Source organism: Drosophila sechellia, chromosome 2R (genome assembly GCF_004382195.2).
Source record: "Drosophila sechellia strain sech25 chromosome 2R, ASM438219v1, whole genome shotgun sequence".
In the NCBI taxonomy this organism is placed as follows: domain Eukaryota; kingdom Metazoa; phylum Arthropoda; class Insecta; order Diptera; family Drosophilidae; genus Drosophila; species Drosophila sechellia.
In genome coordinates this window covers 8,179,770-8,197,011 of record NC_045950.1, presented here as the reverse complement: position 1 = coordinate 8,197,011, position 17,242 = coordinate 8,179,770, and the positions used below count along the sequence as shown (strand labels likewise).

At 44.4% G+C, this 17,242-nt stretch overlaps 5 protein-coding genes across 6 annotated transcripts; 3 read left to right on the top strand and 2 right to left on the bottom strand.

The window, feature by feature from the left end:
• Positions 1-144: 144 nt before the first annotated feature.
• On the bottom strand, positions 145-4,957 carry LOC6608748 (GTP-binding protein 128up). Its single transcript, XM_002033435.2, has 7 exons — positions 4,497-4,957; positions 3,283-3,505; positions 3,152-3,218; positions 1,530-1,577; positions 1,277-1,397; positions 383-1,223; positions 145-320 (listed from the first exon to the last, which is right to left on the bottom strand). Exons 1-7 carry the CDS (start codon positions 4,792-4,794, stop codon positions 218-220), a joined length of 1,701 nt encoding a protein of 566 aa, XP_002033471.2. The 5' UTR covers positions 4,795-4,957; the 3' UTR covers positions 145-217.
• Positions 1,775-3,068, top strand: LOC116800573. The gene is made up of 4 exons (XM_032716309.1): positions 1,775-1,839; positions 1,904-2,314; positions 2,425-2,553; positions 2,609-3,068. Exons 1-4 carry the CDS (start codon positions 1,815-1,817, stop codon positions 2,761-2,763), a joined length of 720 nt encoding a protein of 239 aa, XP_032572200.1. The 5' UTR covers positions 1,775-1,814; the 3' UTR covers positions 2,764-3,068.
• A 556-nt stretch (positions 4,958-5,513) lies between the features above and the next one.
• Positions 5,514-10,951, bottom strand: LOC6608746 (sister chromatid cohesion protein PDS5 homolog B). The gene is made up of 14 exons (XM_002033433.2): positions 10,695-10,951; positions 10,268-10,370; positions 9,821-10,206; positions 9,550-9,757; positions 9,323-9,491; positions 8,518-9,259; positions 8,194-8,457; positions 8,041-8,134; positions 7,133-7,978; positions 6,936-7,072; positions 6,794-6,873; positions 6,467-6,732; positions 6,103-6,393; positions 5,514-6,039 (listed from the first exon to the last, which is right to left on the bottom strand). The coding sequence occupies exons 2-14, from the start codon at positions 10,346-10,348 to the stop codon at positions 5,947-5,949; spliced, it is 3,657 nt and encodes a 1,218-aa protein (XP_002033469.1). The 5' UTR covers positions 10,349-10,370; positions 10,695-10,951; the 3' UTR covers positions 5,514-5,946.
• Positions 10,952-11,260: 309 nt separating this feature from the next.
• On the top strand, positions 11,261-13,463 carry LOC6608745 (metallophosphoesterase 1). Of its 2 annotated transcripts, XM_002033432.2 has the most exons (6): positions 11,261-11,573; positions 11,625-11,735; positions 11,800-11,915; positions 11,972-12,234; positions 12,382-12,862; positions 12,922-13,463. In XM_002033432.2, the coding sequence occupies exons 2-6, from the start codon at positions 11,710-11,712 to the stop codon at positions 13,107-13,109; spliced, it is 1,074 nt and encodes a 357-aa protein (XP_002033468.1). In that variant the 5' UTR covers positions 11,261-11,573; positions 11,625-11,709; the 3' UTR covers positions 13,110-13,463. The 2 variants fall into 2 exon arrangements, with proteins under 2 accessions (XP_002033468.1, XP_032572198.1); XM_032716307.1 differs by having other exon boundaries at positions 11,262-11,735; positions 11,806-11,915.
• Positions 13,464-13,547: 84 nt separating this feature from the next.
• On the top strand, positions 13,548-15,825 carry LOC6608744 (tyrosine-protein kinase-like otk). Its single transcript, XM_002033431.2, has 3 exons — positions 13,548-14,152; positions 14,224-14,717; positions 14,805-15,825. The coding sequence occupies exons 1-3, from the start codon at positions 14,080-14,082 to the stop codon at positions 15,537-15,539; spliced, it is 1,302 nt and encodes a 433-aa protein (XP_002033467.1). The 5' UTR covers positions 13,548-14,079; the 3' UTR covers positions 15,540-15,825.
• The last annotated feature ends 1,417 nt before the right edge of the window (positions 15,826-17,242 follow it).

Genomic DNA, 17,242 nt, shown 5'->3' with positions numbered 1-17,242 from the left:
TTATTCCATAGAGCTGGCAGTGGAATTAATTCCCGCTAAATCTAGCTTTAATTTAATTCAATGTGCGCGCCAATAAAAAAAATTGATAAGATAAAAATTAAATGGTTGTTCTTAAACTAAAGCCGCCTTAAATCCACGCACACATAAAGCACATTCGTTTTTTATTTTCGAATAAAAAATGCCATCAAATAATCAAAGTGTTATCGTTGCACAGAGTCTAAACCTTCTTCACAATCTGGACGACATCCTCGTCGTTGAGAACGTGGTCGATGCCCACCTTCTGGGGCTGATGCTTCACAGATGAGCCCCAAACCAGCGCACTACGAAGGAAATACATAAATGTTAATAACCAAGGAACAGACGGAAAGTGAAGCGCACTCACTATTTAAATTCCTTGGCAATGGAGCGATGCAGCTTGTTGCAGAAATCCTCAATGCTAGTACGCTCGTTGTGGAGCACCACGGGCGAGTTGTAGTCGGGCAGCTGACCCTTGGGCTTGGTGTAGATGCGCTGCAGCCGCAGGTACTCCCACATCAGCTCCAGAAGATCGTCAAAGTTCCAGTTGTGATGGGCCGAGATGGGCACACAATGCGGGATCTTGTAGATGACGTCCAGCTCCTCAATGGAGATCTGATCGATCTTGTTTAGCAGATAGATGCAAGGTATATAGATGCGGTTGCCCTCAATAACGTCGATCAGGTCGTCACTAGTGGCGTCGTATCTCAGGGTGATGTCCGCATTGTGGATCTTGTACTCGGATAGAATGGTCTTCACCAGATCCGTGTCCAGCTCGGACTGAGGAACCATGCTGTTCAGATTGATGCCGCCCTTGTCCTTCCGCTTGTAGTAGATATTTGGTGGTTTCTTGTTAAGCCGGATGCCGAAGCCCTCCAATTCATGCTCGAGGAGTTTTTTGTGGCCAAGCGGTTTCAGGCAATCCAGCACCATGAAAATGAGGTTGCAGGTGCGAGCGACAGCTATCACCTGACGACCTCGACCCTTGCCGTCCTTAGCGCCCTCAATGATACCGGGCAAATCCAGGAGCTGGATCTTGGCGCCCTTGTACTTGATGCATCCCGGCACAGTGGTCAACGTTGTGAATTCGTATGCCGCCACCTCGGAGTAAACGCCAGCCAAGTTGGAGAGCAGTGTGGATTTACCCACTGAAGGAAATCCTACGAATCCCACCCGGGCATCTCCAGTCTTAGCCACCTCGAAGCCAGCTGGAAATACATAATGTTGAGTGATTGCTTGAATTGTATATCCAAGAGCCCACCTTCGCCGGTTCCGCCGCCGCCTCCCTTGGGGGAAATCAGCTCGCGTCGCAGCTTGGCCAGCTTCGCCTTCAGCAGACCCAAATGGGCCGAGGTGGCCTTGTTCTTCTGGGTTCGGGCCATCTAGGATGCAGTTTAGAAGGTGGTCCAATAACCCGGTGATTTTGATAGAATCCAGGGGGGAATCCGCGGGGTAAATGGATGCGAGACAGGTTAGTTTCTGTAAAATCGGCAGGTGCTCCAAGTTCCACTCACCTCCGACTCGATGGCCGAGATTTTCTCCAATATTGTGCTCATGGCTGGCTGGGAATTAGACGCGGTTCACAGAAAACCCCAGTTATCAACAAATATGCATGTAAAAATAAAAAATATAAAACTCTCGCGTGGACAGTTGGATGTGCAATCGATATGTATTCGATACAATCGATTTCACAGTATTGTGGTCGATTCCCAACGTTAGCCAACACTTAACAAATCGAAAAGTATTCTTAAACAAAATCTAAACGGTCAGGCTGATTGGAATATAGCCGTTACAATTTGATGGCTGCAAGAATGTTTGCTAAAGGTTAAGTTCCGCAATTAAGCACTGAGAATTATTTAAAACTAACAAAAAATAAACATTGTTCCAGTTAAACCCCGCACCCCTCTGGGTAACAACCAAGCTCAATTTAAGAGCCAACTGGCCAACAACGTCTCGCAATTGAATCGCAGTTTCCCAACGGCCGCTGAGCTTTTGCGTAAAAATAGCAGTCAATTACGGCAAACCAAACTAACTGTCAGTCGTAAGGATAATAAGCTAATATACGATGGATTCGTGGAGGAAGCTGTAAAAATTCGTCCCAAAAAGGAGAACGTTCCATCACCGATTATCATGGAAAAATCCAGTTGCGAAATGTCAGCCAAAAAGGAATCACCAGGGTTGCCAAGCTCCCCGATGTTGAAACCAGGACGAAACTTAATTAGTTTAATTGGTCGAGTGGATTTCTGCCTTAAAACTCACAAAATGTATCCGGAAATCAACGCTATTTGGAATGTTTACGGTGGGTCTTAAGTGAAATACTTTCAAAATCAAATTACTATATATATTTTTAGACAAAATTATTAATATAGCTAAATCTGGCAAGATAAATCCTTAATCATCGTTTTTCAGGAAAATTGCTACGGATCATTGTGGGAAAACGTGGAGAGCACACCTTGCTCGTGCGAAACAAAGAATCGGGGCCCGTCCTTCAGGGAATTTACTACGATTTCGAAGGCGTTATGAGAACTTGGAGCCCAGGTAAAATGCAGGAAACTGATAACCATTACTTAACCAAAGTTTTTTCCATTATAAGGCTGCTTTGTCCATCTCGTGGGCCAATTTATTGGCGAAAATCGCTTGAAAACTTTTAAGATTGACGAGGTAAGCGACATTGACTGGCAACAGCAATTTATGCGCATTGAAAATATGACCTCGTATATTTTAATGCAAAACACTGTGCAAAAGTAATTTATTTTTTAAGGATACAGTTTTCTTGAGATTTTTAGGCCAGCCGACAGTGTACTTTTCATAAGGTATAAATATGCTAGCCTAAGCATTTCGATCCTGATCTCCAATCAACAGTGAAATGTTTCATTTTGTACTTTTGTAGTTTACAAATCATGAATAATTTATAGTTAGTAACTTATGTATAATTGACATACCTAGGAACTAAGTTAGCTTCAAAATGCCCCCTAACGATTCTCTCCTGGAGCATTGCACAGTTTCAAGGACTACAATAAATACAAATTCCGAAGTGGGCGTATAAACTCTAATACTGGTGAACTTATTAAACTAATTGGAAGGAAATGGGTATTCAGTTCTACGAGTACAAATCAAAGTACATGAAGACCGTTACCAGAAATCCGCAGAACAGGGCGCACAAGTAGCCCAAGTGCATCGAGGCAGTCTTTTCCTCGCGAAAACTGCAATTGAAGTAAAGACTCCACGTTATAATGAATAATTGAAGGTGATTCCCCCAGAGCTTACCGTTTCTTGGAGCGCGGCGTAAAGGGCGAGGGCGGATTTACGCCGGGCACCGCGCTGTCTAAGTACACAATTCCGTACGCGAAAGCTGCCACTAGAAGGCCACACAGCAGGGGACTCAGCCTGGAGCCCAGCTGGTGACTGGTCGCCCACACCAAGGTCTCGTTCCACCTACTCTGCACCTGGTGGCTCAGCACCTGGATGGAATCGCCCGTGATGTATGGCACTGTAAAGAGAACGCAAGAAGCTCGTTAGTATTGTCGTACTATTGATTTCAGTGTTATCAGTCCTAGCGTGATAAACACGTCAAAATGTTGGGTTTATAACTAGGGTGGTTCAAGTTTATTAGTCATATACATACATATGTACTCTATGAGGGAATCAAAGTAATTTGGCTAAATGGAAAGTATTTGTGGGCAAAGAAATTTACAAAAATGTACAGAAACCCCATTCGTTACATTATAAGTACCAAGGTTGCGCTTTTTATAGATTTGGATCGCACTTAACGATTGGAAATAAATATTCATTTGTATTGCTGTAATTATTTCTGTTCTCACCAATGTATAAAATTCGTTTTTTGTTTATATTAAATTTATATTTTGGAATAAGTCCACCAATGACTAAAAAGTGTTAAAGTTTATTACACTTTTTGGAGCCACCCTAATGCCAAACCTGCAGCAAATGAAGATTGCTGAATCGTTAGAAATTCGTTATTTTCCTGGGCCTTCTAGCGGTACCTTCTAATGTTAATTTGTATGCATGTATGTGTCTCGTGACGAAAACCCAAGGCTAAATACCGTTAAGCTAAGCGTAGACGAATAACTAATAGCCGCTGGGCAAACAATTAACTAACTAATGGCATTCTGCCTCAAAGATGAAGCGACTAATCACTCTCAGCCGATTTTTCTAAGGTCTTCAGTACGTTCGTATGCAAATGAGACGGCTAATGCGCATCAAACAATTTACCTTCCTTATATAGACGTTTTTTCGCTATTCGGTGGCTTATGCAGGGGGAACAAACAACGCCGCTATGAGATCACACGAACTTCAACTATTTATAAACGCGAGAATATAAACAAAGTGCGAGTAAAGACGACGCAACCGACAATTGCAACCTTGAATTCGCACCCCCGCCTCATCGCGGATATATATAAACAAATGGAAATCCAATAAGCCCACAATATATTTACGTTTAGCCCCCAACTTGGCCCACTTACTGGTTAAGATGACGCTTTTGTAGGCAACGATAAGAACCCCGAAGAGAAGGGCAACCTTTTTGATCAGCGGATCTAGGGCGGTCACCACGCCCACTCGCCCCTTTTCCGTGGGTTCAGTGACGCCCACGTAGTGCTCAAGTTTTGGATGCGAGGTCTTCGGCGTGGAGGTGTAGATCCGTCCGTTCTGTTGCCCGTTTTTTTTACTTCTGACTGCCGTCGAGAAAATCCCATTGGTTTTGTTTTTCTCCTGCTGGCGATGCGTGACGTCACAGCCGACGTCGGCTGGTTCCACCTGCATTTCGCGGTTTGGCCGGCGTAAGCTTTGTTTGGAATTGGTTTTCGTTGTTCGAACTGCGCCGCAAAACAACAATCAGTGTCTATTTAACTCGACAATTGTTTGGTTTATTTCACAATAGCACAAAAACAACAAGAAAAACGTCACACCCCCGAAAAAAAACAAACGCAGAAAATGCAATTGTAACTAGTGATGGGAGAGTTGATGTTGTACTGCGAACTATCGACGGCCTCTTATCGATAGCACATTTGTTATCAATATTCAAATTTGCTTTAGCCCTTCTAAGAACGGCTTTAAAATTGAAAATAAAAAATTTAGAAACAAAAATTATATTTTAGCCATTTTGTATACTTACGTTAAATTAAAAAATGGCCAAATATTAATAATTTAAACTAAAAGCCCACTTTCGATATCAATTTTAACATTAAAATAATAATCATACGTTTATTTGTAATTGAAAAACCATAATTGTTTAATGTACATGTTTTATAGTTTAATGTGTGTATTCATTTTATTTTTATCTTTGTAGTTTTCTTTCCAATTCTTACGTTTTTAGGTTTTCTTTTTGAATGCATTTTGAATGCATACTTGTTGAATTTAACGAGATAATTGTATGTATTATGATGATGTTACATTAACTAAAAATTAACTGCGATCATAGAAAAGTTAATTTTAATTACTTAATAAGGCTCTGTTTACGTTTTCATTACTTTACTTCGTACTTTAACTTATGCGCGATATACTTTCCTTTTTTTATTCGATATACAATAGTCTAAAAATAATGTTAAAATCAATTAATAAATCAAACACTATAAAAGAACAGGATAAAACATTTTAAATGATAAATAATTACTTTTACAGAGTTGCGGTTAACAGATTTTTCGACACTTTTTTCTTTTTTTTTTTTGTTGATGTTTGTGTTTTTGGTGTATCTCACAAAATTGATATAGTACATACTGAATGCGAAACTGAACAATCCGAATTCTGGGTGCTAAGTTGTGAGTTGCATGGTGTGGATAAAGGTAGTGTCGGTTTAACAACTATCGTGGTCTTTCCTACGTCTTAAATATTTAGTTAACTTAGGCGCCTAGACTAAACATAACTAAACTAACAAGTATGCGCTCACTCCACCTCCAGTCTGCGCCATCCCAGCCCCTATGATTTGGCTGAAGCGGCTCCTGCGCGCGTTCGTTTGGCCATGGGCTCCGTAGTGTCAGCCGCTCGTATGTTGTCGAACAGATTGTTCTCCTGAAAACAAATTTCACACAAGAGTTAGATTCACTTTCAGTATTTTTAAAAGATCTTACTCACCTGCGGATTCTCATCATCCATGATTGACTGTTCCGCCGGTCTCTTTGGAGCTACTGCTGCTCGCGACGTCGTCATTGCTGTTGCGGCAGCTTTGCTCGTGGATTTGGCTCCCAGCGTATACACGTCCAGCGGTATATAGACGTCATTGTTTTGGAAATTCGCAACGGCAGGCTGTTTATAATACATTTCCGGCAAAGCCAGCGGCATGGAGAAGGTGCTCGTGTTGCCATCAAATGGACTGAACTTGGAGTCGATAATGTACATGGCAAGATCGCAGAGTGCCCACATTTTCTGAAAACCAAAAAATATATGTAAATATATGATTAAAAAAAGGGAAACCTGGGAAAATAAATGAGTGGCATACATAGTTGTCGCGCTTGTCCGACCCTAGACTGAACTCGCGATGCTTTATCAGCTGCAGCAGCTGCTTATAGAAGCTATGGACAAACGTTTCGCGTTTGGCCATCAGCGGCTCCAGAATGAAACGCAGGCACTTCTCCATCTTGCGCAGCTGTACGTAGTCCTCGTGATTCGTGAAGCGGGGATCGTGGACCAGCACGGGAATAGCGAAAGCCAGCATGTAGTCAGGTAGTATGTGTAGTGATTGTGACTCCGTTGAGCTGTCGGGAGCTGGAATAATATGGTTAGATGGTTAAAATACACAATATGATTCCATAAGTCAAACACCTACATGTCATAGCCACAGTCTTGAGATATTCCCGCCGTTTGTTTACATCCGTTTCTGCATAGTGACGCACAAGGTCTTGCAATCTATTGAAAATATTTATCAATACTTTTTTCGAACGAATGCGATGGTTGCTTGAACTACTCACTTTCTCTCAGTCTCTAGACCAGCCAGCACATACAAGCCCATGAAGTCCAGCGGCAAACAGTTCCTAGGCAAACTTCTGCTCAATCCTTTGTGCAGCTTGCGAGCAAAGATTTCCCGAACTTCTGGCACTGGATCAGCCTACGGGAATGCCGAGTTAAACATTGCGACTATAAGGACTTGATGAATGTCTCTACTCACCATCAGCTGGGAAAGCTGCAAGTACTGCTCAGCGCTGTACTGATCACCCACGCCCTTTTGTTCGCACACTTTGAGCATGGCGCAGGCTGCCCCGAGGCGCAGCCAGGATTTCTCGGCACCGCAAAGACGGTTCTGGCCGAGCAAATCGCCTCGTTGGTTAACAAACGCCGCCAGCATTCGGAATGTTTTCTGGGCAGCGTGCTCATCGGTACGCAGTCCCAAAAGCCACCTAGCCATAGCCTTGAGCGCATCCAGCTTACATAGAGTGTCCGGCGGTAGTTTCTCTTGGGCACACCAGTCACTGTCCTCTGGCAGTTCGTAGTCCCGTTGCGCAGGAACTTCTTGGATAAGCAGCTCTTTGACAATACGTCGCGCAATCATATTTTTAATGGGCGTCAGGAAGGCCTGTGGCATATTGTAGGCAATGTGACCCAAGGTCACAATCTTTGTGCGCTGATCCTCACAGTTTGGTGTCAGTTTTAAGCGAAGCGTCTCGATGATCTCGTTAAAAATAGGATGCACTGTTTGTGTAGTTGTGGACGCACTTCCGGCTCCACTTGTTGCTCCATCAGTGGCAGCCGACGACTGGCTGTTTACGAAAATACATCGCACCGCGTGCTTTGCTTGCTTGGGGGTTCCAATGAGTGCGAAGTCCTTGCACACCGGTGCCAGCTCTTCGAGAATAGCCGGTGTAGGGTCGTCAATGAGTGGCTGATAGCGCCCCAGATGAGTTAGTGTCTTTAGCACCAGTGGTGCAACATAATCCTGCTCGTAACTGAGCAGGGAAATTAAATGACGCAGCGAGGTATCGGTGAAGAAGTGAGCCGAGAAGACGTATGAAAGCATCTGCAAGTATAAATCACTCATGTGGATTTCTGTATCATAACTTAAATTATCTCTATACTTACGGCTAACAACTTAAGTCCGCGCTCCCCCGCTTCCTGAGCCGAAATTCCGATCTCCTCACACATGGACCCTTTCTCAATGCATTGTTCAATTAGGCTGAGCAAAAAGATTAACGGATTAAGTCTGGCAACAAAGGGCACTTGTAAGCGGTTTACCTAATAAGTACGCCAATAGATTCCTTGTCCACCATCACTGAAGCCACGCGCTCAATCAGCATCTTAACTGTGTTGTAATAGAGATTCGACTGGACGTGTGCGCCAAGCTTTTTCAGAAGAACTCCCATCGTATCAGCACACTCTCGACAGCTTACATCGCGTTTAAGGACTATGTTAATGCAGCGTAGGAGCTGAGCATCCTTTCGCAGGTTGTTGCTAAACTGGGTAAGGTACTCCGCCGCTTTCAGGGGATCTGGAAGCAGTCTGAAAAAAACCAAATCACTGGTTACAAACTCTCAAAATAAAACGTATTATAGAACCCACTTGGCGATGTTGGCCTGCTTGGCGCTGAGCTGACTAAGCACGCGCGGCGTGAACTCCTTAGAGTGGTGTAGCTTGATCCAATCACTGACCGTATTGCGTGTCTTCATTTGGTTCTTCTGCAGCTCGACGAAGGCCTTGGTGGCGTTGGCATCGAGATCGCCTAGCAGATGATATAGCTTCTTCATGCGCTCTTCCGGAGCTAGTTTATAGGGAACCAGGCAGGTGATAAGTAGGCGTTCCACAAGCAGGCGGTCCTCCAAGCCCACTTTGTAGTATCCATGCAGTATCTTGTTCTTAATCCAGTCAACCCTGACCTTAAGGCCAGTGCTTAGATCGTTGGGTTCGCAAATGGCGCGCTTGTAGATGTAGGCCAGACCATTCATCGCATCCCTGCGAATTTTGTACTTCTTATCTAGCGTCCGCTCGCGCACAATTTCTAGTAGATCGGGCGCTTCGAGAACGAGGGTGAAGTCTCGCTTGGCAGTTTCCACAATAGCCATTACCACTTCGTGGCGCACCACTTCGTCTAGATCGTGATTTCGAAGCTGCAATTTCTCTGTGATATCGTGCTGAAGACTTGGATGATTGAGCAGGAAGTGCATGGACGACTGAACACACTTGATGCGAACTGGTTCGGTGATGTCGCAGAAGCGCCCAAAGAAGATTTTCAACAGGTTTGGGTACTTTTTCGCTAGTTGCGAGTCCTTTTCGGAGAACATACGAGACAAGAGAGTGGTGGCCTCTGTAGCAGTGAAAATAAGTTTATTAATATGCAAACAAAGGTACATGCTGATAAATTACTCACTTAGCCTCTCAGCATCGTCCGTGGACAGCAGTTTGTTCTCCAGTTGAGGCAGCACTGAACACAGCAAGCCTGCATTGATGCGGTTAAGCTCGTAAATGATATCATAGATTTTGTTTGTAATGGACAGTTTTGTGTTTGGCTTATCCATGACCAGAGCACGGTTAAAGAACTGTAGATCAGGGATTAGCTTGAATAACGTGGTGCATCAAAGATCAGCAAAATATTACCATTTTGATGGTGGACTCGAGAGCATCGCCCGTTTTAGTGAGAAGTTGTTCTGTTAATTGGCAGGCAAACTTGTTGTTCGATTTATACGGCTCTACAATGTTAATCAGAATGAGATCCAACAATTCCACCGACAGATTATCGGCCTCTGTGATCAACGGACTTAGCACATCTAGAAAAAAGTTAGTAACCTTGACACTGTGCTGGTCACTAGAAAATTGTATAACATGTGATTATAAAGAGTTCGTAGGATAAAGGAAGAGCTCGACTTACTTGACAATCTTGAAGATGGTACTAAACAGGTCTTGGAAGATTTCTTGGCAGTCCTCCAGTTCGAAACACATATTAAAAGACTTGACAAAAGCAAGGTTCTCCAGCAGATAGAAGTAACGCTTGAAGGAGGGATCGCGTGGATCCTTTAGACCGTGCAGTTGCTTGATAAAAAACTTAAATATAGTTTTGATTTGATCTTGTTCTTTGTAGGGCGCCTCGGGAGCATACACCCGCAGGACATCCGCAACGCAGCACGCGATTAAGAGCTGGACATCACGGGATGGATGTTGCATGAAAAAGTCGTCCAGCAGATGGAGAGCCAATGGTATGTATTGCTGGTAGAGATTGTCGTCCTGGTCCATGGTCTGCAGGACATTGGCGAGGGTCTGTAAAGCAGAGTTGTTCTTAGTGAGGAGTTTGGTTAAGGGAACCAGGGGCAGGACTCACCTTGAGGCGCCTTATCAGCTCGTCTGTGCCCAAATCCTCGACCAGCGGCCGGCATCCAGTGGGGTACACTATGTCCGCCATCCTCACCGCCAATGGGAGCTACCTGCAAGTCAGGATTTCAAGGATTCAGTGGCAGGTGCAACAATTCCGCGCGACATCAACAACAACGAATGCGACCCTCAAAATAACATTGAAAAAGTGGAGGAGGGTGGCATCACGAACACACAAGCACGAAGCTCCACACACGCACACACACACACAGTGGCAGCAGCACCAGCACAAGCACACAGAGTGGCCAATATTGTTTGGTTATTTCTTTTTCGCAAATAACAAAAAGAGAGCGCCCAAATTGTAGCGCCCCAAACCCTGCAATTATCCAATGTTCGATGCTAAACGGCGGCGCAGTTTTTGGCACTTGGAATCTTACTTTTCACAACGGGCAGGAAGCGGCACAATTTTTTTGCAATTTTGCGAACCCCTGCTATCGATGACCGCTTAGCGCGCGTCTCCTTCGAATCACTGCACTCTGGATGGGATTGCGCTTGTCCAGCTATTTACACATGTTCGGTTATAAAAGTCTTTTGCGGTGCCTATGTTGTTAATAATAAGCAAAAACCGAGGAGCATTTATGTGGAGTGGCACGCCATTAATCCAAGCACGAAGCGTTGCCAGAGGTTTTGTGGAAGTGTGGCCAGACTCTACACCGTTTAGTACTTGATTGCATTTCAGCTGATTAGCATTGACGTGTTGTTGGTGCTAGCGAGGAGAGTGGAAGGGGTCGTGTCACGAAATCGGATATTTAATCGGAATGAAATCGTGATTTAATTAACTTATTAAAAAGTATTTGTAAATTTAATAACAACATTTCGAAACTCATACCGCTTTAAGATAATGATTTTGTTTTGAGTATCTTGTTTGTTTTGTTTTGAGTATGCAGTTAGTGCTAATCACGCGCCCACCTCTAATTTTGTTTGTTGTGCTTGGCAAACAGCTGTGGCGTTGCCACATAGCCGTCTCGGCGCAAGAAGTGCAAACATAGGATAAAGATAATTGCACAATTATTGGCACCTGCAGCCGGCAAACGCTGTAACGGAATTGCCCGCGTTCAAAAACCAATGGCGCGCATTGGCGGAACATCGGAGGAATGCGGTAATGGACGCAACACAACGTTCCGGCCGTTCTAGATGTTTTGCTTTCTAATCCAATTAAGCGTGTGCCCTGAAAGCGGTGATGCGGGCCGGTTGTGGTCAGATGTGCGCCGTCCGTTGCAGCAGCTCCACATTCCCGAAAATATGAGCATTCTTACGTAAATATTGCATGGTCAGTGCGTATTTAAATATAGATTTTTTATATACAGACGCAATGTAAGCCAGTTGCGTTTGCCAGAGGACAACCGAAAGTATTAATCAAGCAATCCAAACCGATGCGGCATAGCCGGGATTATGGCTTCCTTGCGCGTCGTCAATAGGTGGGTCATAGTTGACGTTACTTTTGTTAACCAAACTATTTAATCCTTTCGTAATCTCCGAAAGAAACAGATTAGTGTGCCGCGGCTTTGTGGCTCTTACGTTGCTGCTGGTCTTCTTCAACGAGTTTATAGTTTACTACATGGCCCAGTCCAGTTGGCAGCCAATCGATTGCAAACTAGGTAAGCCGTAACGCAGTTTTTGAGTCGCATCATAAAAACCTCTTTTTCACACATAGATAATTGCACGCGCCTGCTGCTTATTGCTGATCCTCAGATACTGGGAAACTCCTACGATCGATCGTCGCACAGTCCTTTGGCCAGGTACGATTCGGATAGATACCTGGCCAAGACATTTGAGCGAGCTCTCGCCTTTACACAGCCTCACATCATAGTGTTCCTGGGCGATCTGTTGGACGAAGGCAATATAGCCACGGCCCAGGAGTACAAGCAGTACGTTCAGCGGTTCAGACGAATTTATCAGAACAAGAACTACAAAAAAGTAAGGGTTTGCTTTTGCTTCACCTTAAATTGTTGTGCACCTATAACTATTTCAATTTAAAGTTTCCCCAAAGCGATTATACAACTTTGCGAATGGGATTGACCCTTTTAAACCTAACAGTTCCGCATAATCTCTGCCTTTTTTCAGCGCGTCCATGTGCCGGGTGACAATGATATTGGCGGCGAGAATGGCGACTACATATCCAACTCGAACCAACGACGTTTTGAGAACGAATTCATGAGTGAAGACCTCTTCGACTATGACAATCGATTGCGCTTCTTCAAGATAAACCGCATGCTGTTGGATTTTAGCAACCCGGATAGGGATAACAATGCCGATCGCCTAAGAATTGGCGTATCCCATGCTCCGCTGCTCATTGGCGGAGGACCTCTGTTAAGAGCCATCATCAGCGACTTGGATCCACATATCATTTTCTCAGGACACTGGCACGAATCCAGAATATTTATTTACCCCTCCACCAAGGTGATCAACTTTTATGAAAACTCAGTGAGGCACTTTGACCTGAAGGCCCTCAAAGAGCAGGAGCACAGCTATCTGGAGATAATGGTGCCCACTTGCTCGTATCGCATGGGAAAGTCCAAGATCGGATTGGGCTACGCGGTTTTGGGTGAGTTTGAAAATAGTTTTCGTATTATCCAATGTTGATTGCCCTGCTTTCGACTACAGAAAACTACAATTTGAGCTACACGGTGCTGTGGCAGCCGAATCGCTTTATCCTGCTCTTCACCTATGTATTTTGGGGACTTTTCGTCGTCTGTGGTTTCGTCGTCTTTAAGATGATGACTCGTTGTCCCTTCCGCGTGGCCAAAAGGCAGACGCTCTATAACCGAGTCTCGACTATACCGCAATTTTAGACTGCACTTTCCACTCGTCATGGACAATAAGCCTAAGATTCTCAAGAATTGCTCGAATATACAACTCAAAATGAAATTAAAATCGTATTTATAGACAAGTAGCTAATATTCGGATAGAGTTGAGTAGTAGCAATGAAAATTGATGTAAATTTTAGTCCAAAGTGCTAAATTTGTTTTCCAATTAGTGAACAAATGTAATCAATGTCCTCCATCCATATTTATTTAAAATTTAATTTATTTATTTAATTAGGCCTTAGCAGTTTAAATGAAATTTCTTATTGGCTTATACTTATAGAGCTGTTAAATTGAAAGAAAAAATATATCTAATTAAACAAATGTCAATCATTTAAAGAACATACTATTTATATTCATTTGTATTATGAAAACATACCTTTTAACGTCTACTACTTAATTCGCCAAAAGCAAACGGAAAATGTAGTAGGGCTGAAAAAAGGTAGTTCCAGCAAATGTCGCTCTCATCCGTCGAGAAATAACGGGAAATACTGGGTGCAGTCCAGGGCGCATGTGCGAACCGTGCGCCGGCTGCCAGCGGTAAATTAGCCCGATGCGGCGTCAGTAGAGTTCCGAAACCGAACGCGGAAGGTTGTGCCCTGGCCCCGAGATAGCGATAGCATTAGTGGGTTTCCTTGAAACCGAATCGCTCGCAAGATCCCCGGGCTCTGCTTCTGCGGCAGGATAATAAAGCGTGACGCGTGTGCGTAACATAAAAATAACCATAAACCAAATGCTCTCCACCACTCCGGCGGAGTAAATGAAGTGAGGTGAAGTGAAGCAAGGGGCAAACAGAGTCCGAATCCGAAACAGAAACTGAAACAGAAACCGACGAGGGCAAACGGAATTCCTTCAAAAATCGGCAAATAAACAAGAAGAAAAGAAGAGCACACACCGGTTTTGTGCGAAAGAAGCGAAGGAAGTACGAAGTGAAATCAAAAGAATTCTTTAGCTCGAAATGGCGCTGAACGGAAGACGACGATTGTTGGGCTGCGGCCTGGGATTCTTCTGCCTGATCTTCTGCTCTTACGGTGAGTTAAGTCGACCGACTGACTCATCTTCTCTTCTCATTCCAATAACTCCTCCACTATCTGCCCCTCAGCCGCGCCAGCCTCGTTTGAGGATGTGAGCATCTCAAGGGGTCCGCAATCCTCGATTACCATCAAGGAACAAAGTTCCTTGCAATTGCCCTGTGACTACCAGCTGCCGGATGGGTATCTTCAGAAGAATAGCGTCATCCTGCGCTGGCGAAAGGATAGCAAAACGTTGCGTCAAGTGGAGCTGGGCAGGATGGACAGCACCACGAGCGAACCCCAGCTGGAAACCATGCTGCGGGAGGATTCCCGAGTGGCGCTGAGCAAGGATAGTGGCGCCCTACAATTCAACAGTGTACTGGCCAGCGATGCCGGTCAGTATCAGTGCCAGTTGGTCATCGACGGCTCCGTGGCTGCCAGCTCCAGTAGTGGGGTACTCCTGGTTATTGAGCAACTAAAGTTCGTGCCACAGCCAACCTCCAAGAACTTGGAGTTGGGAACTCTCAGTAAGGTCCACTGCAAGGCGCAGGGAACGCCTGCTCCACAAGTCAAATGGATGAGGGTAAGCATTGCAATCCTTTGAAAGTTCGAATCAAATTAAAGTTAAAGAACTCTCCATTAATATTAACATATAATTCAATCCTTCCAGGAAACCCAGCTACCTCTTCCTGTAAATGTAACCGATCAGAATGGCACGCTGATTTTCAACCAGGTCAGCAATGAGCAACGGGGTCAGTACACCTGTATCGCCTCCAATAGCCAGGGTCAAATCACGGCCACTGTGTCCATTAACGTGGTGGTGGCTCCAAAGTTCAGTGTTCCGCCGGAGGGACCCATCGAAGTGGCGGAAGCCGGAACTGCCGTGATCCACTGCCAGGCAATCGGAGAGCCTAAGCCCACGATTCGATGGGACAAGGATTTGACCTATTTGAACGAGAACAACACTGACCCGGAACGCTTTTTCCTGATGGAGAACGGAACTCTGGAGATACGCAATGTTCGGCCAGAGGATGAGGGGCGCTACGGCTGCACCATTGGCAGCAGTGCGGGCTTGAAGCGAGAGGATGTTCTGCTGGTGGTGAAGTCAAGTAAATCCGCGTCCAATTCGATAGTGACCCGGATTATCATTGTGATCATTTGCCTGGCCTTCCTGTACTTTGTGCTGGTGCTGGGCCTCAAGGTGTGGTACCGCTACCGTCGTCACCTGGGCAAGGTGCAGCTGGAAGATGGTCATGTCAATGGGCCCACCGATGGCCAGGAGCACGACCACCACGAAAACGAGCCCTGCCTGACGGAGGCCAACTCCAGCAAGAATCTGAAGAGCAAGCTGAGGGAGAGCACGATCCTGGAGCAGGAGTCGCAGGTGGCCGACGATATTGTGTGAGGAGTAGTGCTCCTGCGCCTGCGGAGTCACCTTTCAGCCACTTTCCATGATCTCGCTAAACATGCCCCTCGAAAGTTACTCCGTTCTGTTGTTGAGAATCAAAAAGGAACTTGTGAAATCCCCCAGAAATTTATTTGTATTTATATATTTATCTAGTTCATATATATATATAAATATTTTATGTATTTATGCATGTGTGTGTCTCTGTGTATATATCCCATGTACAGTTATTTTTTAGTAGAATAAATATTTTATGGCTCTCATAGAGCCGCATTTTATAGCGCAATCGTTTCAATCTCCTTTTTTCTGCGGCGGACAGACGTTGTGCGGGGCTCGTAAACTTCCTCCGCTGCTCCCTCGTAAATTGGAAGCCCACTTGGCACGGCCGTAAGGCCCATGGAACCCGGATGAGTGTTCCGCCATGGCTTTTTATGCGCTTTTTATGACGGACAGAGAAGTTTGCCCCCCATCCTCCGATAAAAAGTCGTAAAATAGCGCGACATTACGGCGTTTCTACTATCGTTTAATTAAAACAATGAAAGTTTCTTGATAGAAATTATAGTTTATCAGTTTACAGTTTATATATTATCAGTATGTTGATATACTAATCTTATATTGAGAAATACTGAGAAATGTAAAAGTTATCCTTGTATGCCAAATTCCCTTACAATTTGTTTTGGTTTATTTGACTAGTTTGCACCATGACATGCCAACCTTTGTGGCAGTCATCACCCTTCGGTGTCACCCATACCCATCATCTTGTAGTGAATTTCCCGCATCTCCTCCAGCGACAATTTTCCTTCAATTGCCAGCGTCTGCACTTAATCGCTTCATTTCCATGTCCATTTCCATTGGCATATGCCTGCAATCTCCAATTGCCAGTGTGCTTTATGCATATTTTATGGCATTTTATAGCGCTCGAATAAACAGCAGCACACATCAAAGGCGTTATCCAATGGCAACTACACATGCGCAGGTTACTCCGCCACCAGGCAGCAGATAAAAAAGTAAGCGGCAAGTGCAATTAAACGACTGCGACTACGACCACCCCTGCCTGCATTTCCACCAGCCCATCAAACGGAATGGTATGGTATGGTATGGTATCCTATGCAGCACCCCAACCTCTATATATGTATGTACTATGCACCTACATACACATTACATATACATATGTATAGGCGATTTTTCTTTGATCTGCGGCGGCGACGACGACATCGACATGCATTAAAAACTTGTTGTTGGGGGCCCTTCCGCTGATGTTTTTCCTCTTCTTCGATTTCCCCCCTTTTTTTTTTCCTTTTTTTTTTTGGTACTTTTTCGCCTTATTTGTTTATAGTAAGTGCGCACGGGGCGGGCCTCAGCCCAAAAACACCTTCAAACGCTGTGTATTGTACATGTATGTTTATTTTGTTTAGTCTACGCAAAGGCCGCGTTACTAAAATTTATTTTAATGCCTTCTAATGTTTGATGTTTGCTATGGGCGGCATTCCGATTTGGATTCTAGCCGGAATCCGTTGCAACTTTGGGATGCTCCATAAAATTATACGATTGTGAGGCGTTGAGTTACGGTAAGCAGTTCGAAATAATAACTTGAACATATATGGCGGTAAAGTCGAAAGACCCTAAAAGATGAAAAGATTTCTTTCTAGTTTGGCCAGGAATAAGTTGCAACTTAAAAGTTAAACTTCCGAAGAACAGAGCCA

What these genes read in the sequence shown, in the direction of transcription:
- LOC116800573 (XM_032716309.1), top strand. Translation starts at nt 1,815, where the DNA reads ATGGCTGCAAGAATGTTTGCTAAAG. An exon ending in CGCTATTTGGAATGTTTACG is followed by an intron (nt 2,315 to 2,424) that starts GTGGGTCTTAAG and finishes ATCGTTTTTCAG; the next exon opens with GAAAATTGCTACGGATCATT. An exon ending in TATGAGAACTTGGAGCCCAG is followed by an intron (nt 2,554 to 2,608) that starts GTAAAATGCAGG and finishes TTCCATTATAAG; the next exon opens with GCTGCTTTGTCCATCTCGTG.
- LOC6608748 (XM_002033435.2), bottom strand. Translation starts at nt 4,794, where the DNA reads ATGCAGGTGGAACCAGCCGACGTCGGCTGTGACGTCACGCATCGCCAG. An exon ending in CAAAAGCGTCATCTTAACCA is followed by an intron (nt 3,506 to 4,496) that starts GTAAGTGGGCCA and finishes TTCTCTTTACAG; the next exon opens with TGCCATACATCACGGGCGAT. An exon ending in CGGCGGCGGAACCGGCGAAG is followed by an intron (nt 1,224 to 1,276) that starts GTGGGCTCTTGG and finishes ATGTATTTCCAG; the next exon opens with CTGGCTTCGAGGTGGCTAAG.
- LOC6608746 (XM_002033433.2), bottom strand. Translation starts at nt 10,348, where the DNA reads ATGGCGGACATAGTGTACCCCACTGGATGCCGGCCGCTGGTCGAGGAT. An exon ending in AGCTGATAAGGCGCCTCAAG is followed by an intron (nt 10,207 to 10,267) that starts GTGAGTCCTGCC and finishes TCTGCTTTACAG; the next exon opens with ACCCTCGCCAATGTCCTGCA. An exon ending in CAAGACTGTGGCTATGACAT is followed by an intron (nt 6,733 to 6,793) that starts GTAGGTGTTTGA and finishes ATATTATTCCAG; the next exon opens with CTCCCGACAGCTCAACGGAG.
- LOC6608745 (XM_002033432.2), top strand. Translation starts at nt 11,710, where the DNA reads ATGGCTTCCTTGCGCGTCGTCAATAG. An exon ending in GCCAATCGATTGCAAACTAG is followed by an intron (nt 11,916 to 11,971) that starts GTAAGCCGTAAC and finishes TTTCACACATAG; the next exon opens with ATAATTGCACGCGCCTGCTG. An exon ending in ATTGGGCTACGCGGTTTTGG is followed by an intron (nt 12,863 to 12,921) that starts GTGAGTTTGAAA and finishes TTTCGACTACAG; the next exon opens with AAAACTACAATTTGAGCTAC.
- LOC6608744 (XM_002033431.2), top strand. Translation starts at nt 14,080, where the DNA reads ATGGCGCTGAACGGAAGACGACGATTGTTGGGCTGCGGCCTGGGATTC. An exon ending in CCTGATCTTCTGCTCTTACG is followed by an intron (nt 14,153 to 14,223) that starts GTGAGTTAAGTC and finishes TCTGCCCCTCAG; the next exon opens with CCGCGCCAGCCTCGTTTGAG. An exon ending in CACAAGTCAAATGGATGAGG is followed by an intron (nt 14,718 to 14,804) that starts GTAAGCATTGCA and finishes CAATCCTTCCAG; the next exon opens with GAAACCCAGCTACCTCTTCC.